This window comes from Solanum verrucosum, unplaced genomic scaffold (genome assembly GCF_900185275.1).
Source record: "Solanum verrucosum unplaced genomic scaffold, falcon-dt-bn FXZP01000196.1, whole genome shotgun sequence".
NCBI lineage: Eukaryota > Viridiplantae > Streptophyta > Magnoliopsida > Solanales > Solanaceae > Solanum > Solanum verrucosum.
In genome coordinates, this window is record NW_026020420.1 from 4299770 (window position 1) to 4312259 (window position 12490).

The 12490-nt window shown below is 33.5% G+C and overlaps 1 protein-coding gene and 1 pseudogene across 1 annotated transcript; both read right to left on the reverse strand.

The window, feature by feature from the left end:
• Positions 1 to 1414: 1414 nt before the first annotated feature.
• LOC125840975 (glycerol-3-phosphate acyltransferase RAM2-like) lies at positions 1415 to 2935 on the reverse strand (annotated as a pseudogene).
• A 4558-nt stretch (positions 2936 to 7493) lies between these two features.
• On the reverse strand, positions 7494 to 8972 carry LOC125806971 (glycerol-3-phosphate acyltransferase RAM2-like). Its single transcript, XM_049486720.1, has one exon. It carries the CDS (start codon positions 8970 to 8972, stop codon positions 7494 to 7496), a length of 1479 nt encoding a protein of 492 aa, XP_049342677.1.
• Between the last annotated feature and the right edge of the window lie 3518 nt (positions 8973 to 12490).

The window sequence follows — 12490 nt, forward strand, 5'->3', positions numbered from 1 at the left end:
CTTAAGACCCCACAAACATCGAATGCTACCAACGCGAAATAAGCAAAAGTAAAGTTCCATCCAAGTCAGCTACTACTGTTTCTTTTTCTCGTCCTTCTGTTGTGCAATTCTCAACAGTGGGAAATATTTTTATGCCCATATTTGTCTCTAAGAAGAATGTCCTTTAACTTTACCCTTATTAATATAATTCTTCTTTGGAAAATTTTATGAAGCAACAATATAAGATAAGGTTAGTTAAGCCTACGATCTTAACGTATAACGGAGGATATTAAGATGATTTATTATATGATAACCGAATCATGAATTTCCTCACTGCTAAAACGTAGCTTGTTTGTAACCTAAAAATTAGACGGAGAGGCTTAGATTGTTTGGCAGCATATATATTTGACTATATGTTTTCCTTAATTAACACGTTACACGTTGTGCCCCCACAAATTAATTTGCTAACCTACTAATGAAGGTAGTAGATTAGCACCTACTCCATTTTTTAAGAGGTCCTTTAAATGTCCTTATTACTCCCTCTGTCCACTTTTATTTGTTATGTTGCGCTTTTCGAAAGTCAATTTGACTAATTTTTAAAGTTAAATTAGATTACGTTAATTCGATATTTTTTTAAAAAAAAATTAGATATTCAAAAACTATACGAAAAATACTATAAGTTGCAATTTTTTGCATATTAATATGATGAAAATATACATCGTAAAATGTTGGTCAAAGTTCTTATTGTTTGACTCTAAAAAAGGAAACCATGACAATTAATTGTGGACGGAGGGAGTACTTTTTAGAATTAACGGTCAAAAACATATTCAAACTATTCTACTTTGTTGTAATTCAAACTGAACTATTGATATATATTGTGAGTTTCCTATTTAAACTATCACAGCGAAACACACCCTTGTTATAAAACCGTTGTATCCCCAGCTAGCCCACACAGGCTTTGAAATTTGGCACCGCCACTTGCAAATGTTCAATTGTGGGTTGAGCTTCCATGTGGAGCAATTTACCTTCACTATCCTCTGACACGCATCTATAGATTTAGACTTATATCTAAGAAAGTAAGAAAAATAAATTAATTTAAGTTTATAAGCTAGGGCTAAGTTTGTTGTTGCGTACACATAAGCTAACGATAATTTTGTTATTTTATGTTAAATTAGGTTTTGAGCCTAACTCACACCCTAAAAGCTAGCTCAAAGGGAGGAGGATTGTCCAAGCCTTATAAGGAGTCCACCCATCTCATTAACCACCGTTGTGAGACTTTTGTCACTCTTTAACATTTTAAACTTTATATCATTAAATAAATGCATTACTACACATTCAATCCCGCATAAAAATGATACATGATATATATAAGTATAATCCACATGAATTTTTAATTAAATCCATTACTTTCATAATATTTTTGGCAAGAAATCTTTTTGCATCATTATTGAAAGGGACAATCAAAATAAAAATTCCATTAGTCTTTTAGCCTTGATTCAAGGATTCTTCACAATTGTGTCAAGAGCCATATACTTATCCTTCCTGGTAAAAGTAGTACACTCATAAGAAAGAGTTTCACCAATAACCTTTTGTACATAAGTAGCAACTTCATGGCTTGATTTCCCTGACTTGCAAGTGAACTCATACGACAACTTATTCAAGAAAGTAATTTCATAAGTCGGACGTGGATTCATCAGAAAGAAAAATGGATCCATCCATTTCCATCCTCGCGTTGTTGTGCCATGAAACATGCTCATCTTATTCTCTATTGCCACAGGCACGATCTCATCGGTAATTTCAGCAAATAATGAAGAAAACCTAAGAAGAAATTGTCCACGATTCGTAGTCCCCTCAGGGAAAATTGTGAGATCGCGTTGTTTTAACAAATGTTTGATCATGGAAGCATCAGATGTTCGATCTCCAGTGAGTGTTATAGTTTTAATGAGCGAAAAAATGTTAAAAAATTGTGAAGTAGAGTATGTAATGACTGGAATAGGACGATCCAATGCAGCAGAGAGAAAAATGTTGTCAAGTATCGTCTTGTGACAACAAACAAAGAGTACGCCTGATTGATCTTCAGATTTCTTGATATGTAATGGTGGGATTCCATTAATGATGAGACGAATGCCAGTAGCCCAAAACGCGTAGTATAGGGAGGAGTATTCCTATACTGATTCGCAAGCAAGCAAGGAGGAACCCGAAGGGGATCCATATGATGATGAAAAGAGACGTAAGTGGTGTTAGCTTTTTGATAAAACGACCATCATGGAATATAATAGGCTTGGGAAGTTTTTTTGTACTTACCGCCTTTACTTTTAGGTTTGATGGTACAAAGTATCCTTCTTTACACAATGTCATGAAAGGAATGTCAGTATCGCGATCACCCAAGCCAATCTCAGGTTGAGTATCTCCAAAAGTGCTTGTAAGAGTATCAGCTTTGTTCTTCCCAACAAGAACTCCGGGAGATTTAACAAAGCCAGTTGCTCTACCTTTATATGTTTCAATCTCAGTCCCTAAAACGATATCCGTCCCTAAGTAGTCTTTCAAAAAAGGTTCCACCATAATCCTAGGGGTGGCAGTCAAAACACAACGTTTCCCACACGATGAGAATACTCTCCAAGACTCGGGATGAAGGTCTTCTAAATAGAATTTTGGCAGCACGTGTCGTGCTGCTGATTCTACATCGGAAACCTTCATCCCTACAAATGTAGCAAAGACAATAACTTGTATTCCAGCAGACTCCGAGATGAAATAATAAAGAATCCCCACGATAGGTGAAGCTAAGAGAAGAAATAGTAACCTTAAGACCCCACCAACATTGAAAGCTACCAACGCGAAATAAGCAAAAGAGTTTCTACTACGTAGTAATGTTCCATCCAAGTCCGTTACAACTGTGTCATTCTCTCGATCGATCGATGTACATTTTTCGACCATCGGAAACCTCGTGATCGCCATCTTTTCGATCGTAGCTTAATTTAAATGGTAATTTGAGTAAGTTGTTCTAAGGGAAAAGCATAGAAGAATATAATCTCTGAATTTGTAACTCTATATATGTACAATCTATATATATATATTAATAGAGTAATTGACAAAATTAAAATGATTCTTGTAAGAGCTAGGAAGTTTGGCACCTACCTATATATGTTTTTTTAAAGAAGAAAAGGGACTATCCATATTTCAAATTTATTGGAATATTATTTTATGTGCATTAACTTTGTACATGTTTAGCACGTAGTAAAATATTGACATTCAACATATGTAGAATATTTGAGAAGTGGCACAAGTTATTCATCATAGAAGATTAGGCACATATATAATAGGTCGGCTTAACATTTTTTGCTTTAAATCTCTACTTTAATTAACGGGAGAATTATATTATCTCTTATCCACATAAAGATGTAGCAAAGATAATATAATAGGAGAGTATCACTAAAGGTAAATGTACGTTAGTCGAAGCAATATCATGTAATATCGATTTGCCTATATCCTTAACAAAAATCGGGTCAAAATTGACTGAGAAGACTAATTTTTTCAAGGAAAATCTGTTGGGTATATTTGTCGTTTGTGTTCTTACTCGTGGTCTTTCGAGGTTTGTTTTGCTAGCTTCCGCATTACATCTAATTATTTCGATTCTAACAAGTGGTATCAGAGCTACATTCAATGATGTAGTAGCCAGGTTGGATTGGTTCAATGATGGAGCCAGGTCCAATGGTTTAATGATGGAGCCAAGTTCAGTGGTTCGATAATCAATGGTTGAATCAAGTTAAAAATTGGGTGTTCATCTTGGCGGGTGTAGTTCTAGCCGCAACTTATTTGACAGTAATGAAAATTTTGTTGAAGAAATTGTTTTAGAGATCAGATTCTCTGTATCGAGACATAGATCTGATGAAGGAGATCATGGAGAGGAGATGCAAGCGGCTGAAGATTATGTGAAGAAGGTAGACAAATTTAATTTGTCAGAAATTTTAGGACAAGGTGGAGATTTGTTGGGTATTAATTGCCTTGAGTTTCTTACAGTAAATATGTTTTTTCCTTTTAGGAAAAGGTTTATGGTCGACCAGTCTTTTTCTTGTAAAAAACGGTTTAGGACTCTATAAATAGAGGTTTGTTCCTTATAACTTAGTCAGCATTCACAATGTAGTCCTAGGACTTTGAGAGTTTTGTTTTGCTAGCTTTCGCATTACACCTAATTACATCAAACCATAGACTTTAATTTACATCGATTTCGTGAAACGAACGATGTGGGTATTAAGACTCTTTTCCAAAGTATAATACCTGAAAGGGAAACGAGCCAAATTAGGTAGCCACAAAGGCATAATGTGCACAAGCTTAACAAAAACCTCTCTAAACATTAATAAGTTCTCGAATACATTTTAGTTGATGGGATAAAGAAATAATAAGCCAAGATAAAATTAATTAATCTCAAGATATACTTTGTACTAAAATAAAATGATGGAATCAACTATCCTATAAAGAGAATAAAATAGCTAACTTCATATATAAAATATCTCAAGTTGTAAAATATTTCAATTCATAGAATATAATATTCTTTTATCTGTCCCATTTTTATAACCAAATGACCAAACTAAAGTTGTTTTTTTCCCCAAAACTTTGGAGAAGTCGGCAGCGGTAGACTAAAGTAGAGCGGCTTAGATTGTTTGGCAACATATTGCCTAAATGTTTGCGATCAAAACGCTGTGTACCCACAAGTTTAATACTATTATATCAATTTTATCGATTTGACTTTTAGATCTTATTATTGAATTGTTAATTTATATATATAGAAAGAGATTCATATTTTGTGTCAGTGGAATTGAGATTAATTGAACCTATTGATTATATGTTATATCATTCAATATTACTAGTTTTAATATACACATTTAGTTACATTATATTAAATTTTATGGTGCTAACAAAATTACGGATTTCTAAAGTGGCGGACTTGAGAATTTTGAAAGATTAAATCCAAATTTTTTTTTGATCTAAACGACAAAAGTACTACAAATAACTATTTAAACAGATATTACCTAATTTTAGAAAAAAAAAAGAAATTCAAATTACATATAAAATTTAAGTTTTTAACCTCATTTTTTTATTACAAACCCAATACAACTTGATTCAAGTATTCTTTACAACTGTGCCATCGTTTCTTGCAAGAGCCATATACTTATCCTTCCTAGTAAATGTAGTGCACTCATAAGAAAGAGTTTCAGCAATAACTTTTTGCACGTAGTTAGCCACTTCATGACTTGATTTACCTGATTTGCAAGTGAACTCATACGACAACTTATTCAAGAATGTAATTTCATAAGTGGGACGTGGATTCATCAGAAAGAAAAACGCATCCATCCATTTCCATCCTCGCGTTGTTGTGCCATGAAACATGCTCATCTTATTCTCCATTGCCACGGGCACAATCTCATCGGTTAACTCAGCAAATAATGAAGAAAACCTAAGAAGAAATGGTTCACGACTTGTAGTCCCCTCTGGGAAAATTATGAGATCACCTTTTTTTAAAAGTTGTTTTATAATAGATGCATCTGAAGCTCGATCTCTAGTGAGTCTAACTGTTTTTATAGGTGAAATAATCTCAGAAAATCGCGAAAGGGAGTATGTAACAACAGGGATAGAGCGGGCCAACAACACGGAGAGGAAAACAGGGTCGCAAAGAGTCCTATGACAACTAACAAAGAGTACGCCTGATTGGTCTTTAGATTTCTTGATACGGGGTGGTGGGGTGCCTTTAATGGTAAGACGAATGCCGATGGCTAGAAGTACATAGTACTGAAGAGGTATTGGGAGGAGTGACATGACACTGAGACGCACACATGCAAGAAGAAACCCGAATGGGATCCAAAGAATGATGAGAAGGGACATTAATGGTGTTGGCTTTTTGATAAGACGACCATCATGGAATATAATAGGCTTGGGAAGCTTGTTTATACATAAAGCCTTTATTCTTGGGTTTCGCGGTACATAGTAGCTCTCCTTACACAAAGTCATATAAGGAATATCAGTATCGCAATCACCCAAACCAATCTCAGGTTGAGTTTCTCCGAAAATCCTTCTAAGAGCATTAGCCTTGTTCTTCCCAACAAGAACTCCAGGCGATCTAACAAAGCCAGTTGCTCTACCTTTATATGTTTCAATCTCAGTCCCTAAAACAATTTCTACCCCTAAGTAGTCTTTCAAAAATGGTTCCACCATAATCCTAGGGGTGGAAGTCAAAACACAACGTTTCCCACATGATGAGAATACTCTCCAAGACTCGGGATGAAGGTCTTCAGAGTAGAACTTTGGAAGCACAGCACGTGCTGCTGATTCTATATCGGAGACCTTCATCCCTACAAAAGTTACAAAGATAATAACTTGGAGTCCAACAGACTCCGAGATGAAATAGTAAAGAATACTGAAAGAAGGTGAAACTAAGAGAAGAAAGAGTAACCTTAAGACCCCACCAACATCGAATGCTACCAACGCGAAATAAGCGAAAGAAGCTTTACTTCGTAGTAAAGTTCCATCCAAGTTAGCAACTATTGTATCTCTTGCTCGACCTTCCAAAGTGCATTTCTCAATAGTAGGAAATGTTGTTATCCCCATTTTAATATGCTTGAAATTTACTCTTTGTGTAATCTTTATTTTTCTATGTTATGCCATTACATAACTTATACATTTATGCACTTATATTGTGTGCTATAACACTAAGCCCGTGGTAAAGCTACATTGTTTGAGATCTCTAGCATTTAATAATTGGCACAATTTGTTGAATTAAGTTACCTTTTTTATAAATGCTTTTTCGGAATAATGTAGGTTAGTTAAGCCTACGAAAAGATAGAAATTAGCATATGTGAGCTCTTAGTCCAATTCATTTAATTAAATTAATAAAGTTAATTACGTATCGAAAGAGACAAGTAACGAAAAATCTCATTATTTTGTTCAGAGAGAAGTATTGAAAACACCCATAAACTCGGCGTCGAACTATTGACAGCCTTAAAAACACCTCTTTACTCGACTAATTGAACTTAAATACACACCCGATATGAATGAAATACACCCCTGAATTTTCACCAAGTTTAGGGGAGTTTTCAACACTTTTCTTGATTTTTTATTAAGAGTTTCGTGCTCCTACAAGAGTTTGAGACCACTTACTATGTCATATGGTAGATCTGGGTTGCATTTTAGTTAAGTTAGTCAAGTAGAGAGGTATTCTTCAGACAATCAATAGTATGAAAACGAAATTAATAATTTGTACCAAGTTCAAGGATGTTTTCAATACTTGTCTCGTCTGTTTATCTTTGATGAGATAAATGATTGAATCTGGGCCGCATATAAACCTAATTTTAGTTACCTTAACAGGATCACTCAAATCATCAACCAAAGCAGAAATTGAAATTACAATAATAACTTTAAGGTGGAATTGTAGAGTAGAGTAAGCAACCTTCATTATTTCTATAATATTAGTCACATCATTGTTGATCAAATTAATAAAAACTTCATTATACTTTTAGCTTTATTCAACTTTTCTTCATAACTGTGCCATCGTTTCCTGCAAGCGCGATGTACTTATCCTTCCTGGTAAAAATAGTACACTCGTAAGAGAGAGTTTCCGCGATAACCTTTTGCACGTAGTTAGCTACTTCATGGCTTGATTTCCCAGACTTGCAAGTGTACTCATACGGCAACTTATTGAAGAATGTAATTTCATAAGTGGGACGTGGATTCATGAGAAAGAAAAATATGTCCATCCATTTCCATCCTCTAGCTGTTGTACCATGAAACATGCTCATCTTATTCACCATTGCCACGGGGACGATCTCATTGGTTAGCTCAGCGAATAATGATGAAAATCTAAGAAGAAATGGTTCGCGACAAGTAGTCCCTTCTGGGAAAATTGCGAGATCATCTTCTTTTAATAGTTGTTTTATAATGGATGCATCAGAACCTCGTTCTCTAGTGAGTCTAATTGTTTTAATTGGTGCTATGATTTCAGAAAATCGCGAAAGAGAGTATGTAACTGTTGGGATAGGGCGACCTAACACTGTAGAGAGTAAAACAGCGTCACAAAGAGTCTTGTGACAACAAACAAAGAGTACGCCTGATTGATCTTTAGATTTCTTGATACGGGGTGGTGGGTTTCCTTTGATTATGAGACGGACACCCATGGCCCATGAGGCGTAGTATTGAAGAGGTGTAGGGAGGAGTCCTGCACAAGCTCGCAAACAAGATAGGAAGAAGCCGAAGGGGATCCAAAGAATGATGAGAAGAGATATTAGTGGTGTTGGCTTTTTGATAAGACGACCATCATGGAATATAATAGGCTTGGGAAGTTTTTTTGTACTTACCGCCTTTACTTTTGGGTTTGATGGAACAAAGTAGCCTTCCTTACACAATGTCACAAAAGGAATATCAGTATCGCGATCACCCAAGCCAATATCAGGTTGAGTATCTCCAAAAGTGCTTGTAAGAGTATCAGCTTTGTTCTTCCCAACAAGAACTCCGGGAGATTTAACAAAGCCAGTTGCTCTACCTTTATATGTTTCAATCTCGGTCCCTAAAACGATATCCGTCCCTAAGTAGTCTTTCAAAAAAGGTTCCACCATAATCCTAGGGGTGGCAGTCAAAACACAACGTTTCCCACACGATGAGAACACTCTCCAAGACTCAGGATGAAGGTCTTCAGAATAGAATTTTGGCAACACAGCACGTGCTGCTGATTCTATATCGGAAACCTTCATCCCTACAAATGTTACAAATATAAGAACTTGAATTCCAACAGACTCGGAGATGAAATAATAAAGAATCCCCATGAGAGGTGAAGCTAAGAGAAGAAATAGTAACCTTAAGACCCCACCAACATCGAAAGCTACCAACGCGAAATAAGCGAAAGAGCTACTATCTCGTAGTAAGGTTCCATCGAAGTCAGTAACTAGTGTAGCTTTTTCTCGTCCTTCTGATGTGCATTTCTCAACAGTGGGAAATATTGTTATGCTCATTTTTGTATGATTGTATCTAAGAAGTATGTCCTTTAAGAATTGGAATTGTGAGCATTCCATTTATGTCCAATTACAAAGCTTACTATATTTATACACTTCCAATCCAATCTAGTAAAGTTATATTGATTGAGATAGCTAGCATTTGATAATTAGGCGTACCCTCACTATCGGTCGGTTCATTTCGGTTCGATTTTGAAGTTTATCTGTTCGACTTAGCGGTTATCGGTTTGTAAATATGCTAAATCATTATAGAACCACTAAGATATTGACTTATCGATTATCTGATTATCGGTTATTGATCGTTATCGGTTTAACTTATAAGATTTGACACAAAAAAATAAATGATTGAAAATCACATAGAAACATGGTGACAAACCAAACAAAACATGCACATGAGTTGATAGCTTGTATCTTGTTCAAAAGTAACACTAACGCATTGTAGAATAACTGAAAGTTTGAGACTGTTGTATATAAAAATATGAAACTAAACTCTAAGTCAAATACTTTATGTATCGAATGGTATAATTATAATTAATTAATTTACTATCGAGTTATCGGTAAAACCGTTAAGAATCGATAACCCGATAATTAAAAAAAATCAATACCGTTAAACCAATAACCCATTAACGATAAACTAATAATTACTTTTTTTCGTATTATCGATTTTGATTCGATTTTGAACCGGCATAACTTGTTGAATTAAGTTTAATCTTATTATTGCTTCTTTGGAAATTTACACCACAAGGTAAGGTTAGTTAAGCCTACGAAAAGAAAGTACCAATAGTGAGCACTCCAATTCATTAAATTAAAGCTAATAGACACGTTAACAAAAATCTCCTCTAGTTTTTTCTTTTTTTCTTTTTAAAAAAAAAAATAGTTGATGAGATTTTTGGAAAAGAAAGTCTAAATTAATCCTTAAATTTTACTATATATAATATTTGATTTTACCACAAATTATTCTTTAGCAATATATCACTCATGCCCTTGTCGTTGACAAATTTTAGTCCAGATTTACTCCAATATTTTAGCCTTGTATATATAAACTTACCTTCTGTTATACTTTGGTTAAATTCACGTTGGAGTTCCATTAGGGCCAAGAGTATATGAAAGGATTTTCTAAGAACAAGGGTATATCTAAATAATCGATCTCAAAATATAACGAAGAATCGATGAAGATATTAAATTACATATGAATCAAATTAGATAGACCAAAAGCATTAATTATATATATGAAGCATATCGCACGCAACATTTAATTAATGTAGTAAGACCTCTTTGTTCATAGCCAATTTAATTCCCCCACTACATAGGCTCGGGCGGAGCCAAGTAAAAGCCAGAGGGTCCGAACCCCCTTTAACAAAAGATATATTGTACATAACAAAATAAAATTAGTTTTATGTATATATAGAAAATATTGAATATATCTTTGAGTTTTTAGTATATTTACTTTTAAATATTTAAATTCCTCAGTGAATTACCTTAGCTCATTAGATTGTTTAGCAGCATATTGACTATATGTTTCCCATAATTAACACGTTAGGGGGTGCTAATCTACTGGGTGTAGGTGGTAGATTAGCATCCTCCCAAATTTAAATGCACTTGCCATTTTTTTACCAGGTAATCAAAGTGAGGACCAACCTTTTGTGCCCCCTCCCCCTACTCTCTCTCTATAATTTTTTTTAAAAAAGAAGCGTGATGAGCTAAGTCACTAATGTATTAATTGAAATCAAGTTAAAAAGCACGTTCATGTATTATGCTTAAAAGATAAGTAAAATTTAAATATACATATAATACATACAATATTAAAATAACAATCATAAAAAATAATATTAGATTTTGCAATAAATTTATATAAGGACAATTCTACTTGCATAAATGTTAATGAACATAAATAAAAACCTATAAATACATAATATATATATATATATATATATATATATATAAAAGGATGTTACACAAATGGAGAATTGAAAATAGCAAGGGTAAAATAGTTGTACACATTGAAATTTTATTGATAAATCCATATTAATTTTTGGATTAATCCATAAATTCATGATATATTGACCAAATCAAATTACAGGATAAAGTCAGATTAATATTTAGGGAATTTTACACTATCCATAGTGTTAAGAGCTAATTATATTCTATCCCTACTCTTTTTCAAATTACGAAAATCCCTTAAATTTGGTTGAATTTGGATACATCCCAAAATGTCCCGATACCCGCATTTCGATTTTGGATACATCCCGATACATTGCGTCTCAGTTTTGGATACATCACTCAACATCCCGATACATCGGGTACGTCCTGATATATCGCATAAAGTGATGCATCAAACCGATATATCAAGTATAGTGATGTATCCGCGAAAATGAGAAGGTAGGGATTTTTGTAATTTTTTCAAATGGTAGAGATTTTAGAGAATATGGTAAAATAAGTTGTGTATTTAGGCAATTTTTCCAATTTTAAGTCAATATTATATGACTTAAATAAAGTCCAAATTACATTTGGGTAATCCATTAAGTTGACAAAATGAACCTAACTCATGCTCTTCAGGCTCAAGATCCGCTAAAATTGCTTGAAAACCGAAATACCCTCAAACTCTAGCTTACAACTATATAAAGAGATCTTCATATTTTCCTTTTTGCTATATTTCAAGAACGAAACTTTATTCTCATACAATAGTCCTTGCATAAAATAAGGGGGGATGATTATTTTTTAAGTCGAGAGAAGTTTGAGTATTGAACCAGAATTGAAGGAGTAAATGATTTTCACCCATTTATAATTGATCTTCCAAAGGTACTTTCCAAAAAACTTGTAAGCTTTTTAAATTTTTTTTTAGCTTATAGAAAACAACTTTTTACAAACACTTATTTTGTTCTAGAAAGCTCGACGTTTCCTTTACTCTCTAAACAAACACTTTCTTGTATTAAAAAAAGAATAATAATAGTTTTATCCTTGGGCTGATTAGTTCCTCAAACTTGTCAATCAAGCTTGAGATTAGTATTGAGTTTGGGCTTTTATATGATAAAGCCCAATCTAATTGAGGTGCCAAGTTTTTGTGTTAAACATACATTTTTGGGAAAATTTTCAAAACAACAATATTTTAGCTTTTAGTGGGATTCCTTAGCAACTGTTTCATTATTTATTAAAAATGTCATTATTTTAATTTGTTAAGGAATTAGTTATGTATTTATTTTATTTTGATTAATTTGAAAAAAATACAAATATTAATAACAGAACAGAGAAAATCATGAAACAAAAAAATTCAAAAAAAGTGAAAAAGATTTTAAATACAAATCAGTTACGTTTTGAAAAGAGCATAAATAGCCATCTTTCGGTCGAGTGTTTTTTTGCTTTCTTCTTAAGAACATCAAAAAAAATAATTAAAATAATTTAGTTTGTCTTCCGAATCATTCACCTGATAACTTTCAAAGCTTCTTCAAGTTGAATACGACATATTTTTGAAACATAATTTTTCAAAATTGACAACTATAAATTTATCGCATCCAGTGAAC

Coding starts and splice junctions, on each gene's coding strand:
- LOC125806971 (XM_049486720.1), bottom strand. CDS start 8,972: ATGAGCATAACAATATTTCCCACTGTTGAGAAATGCACATCAGAAGGA.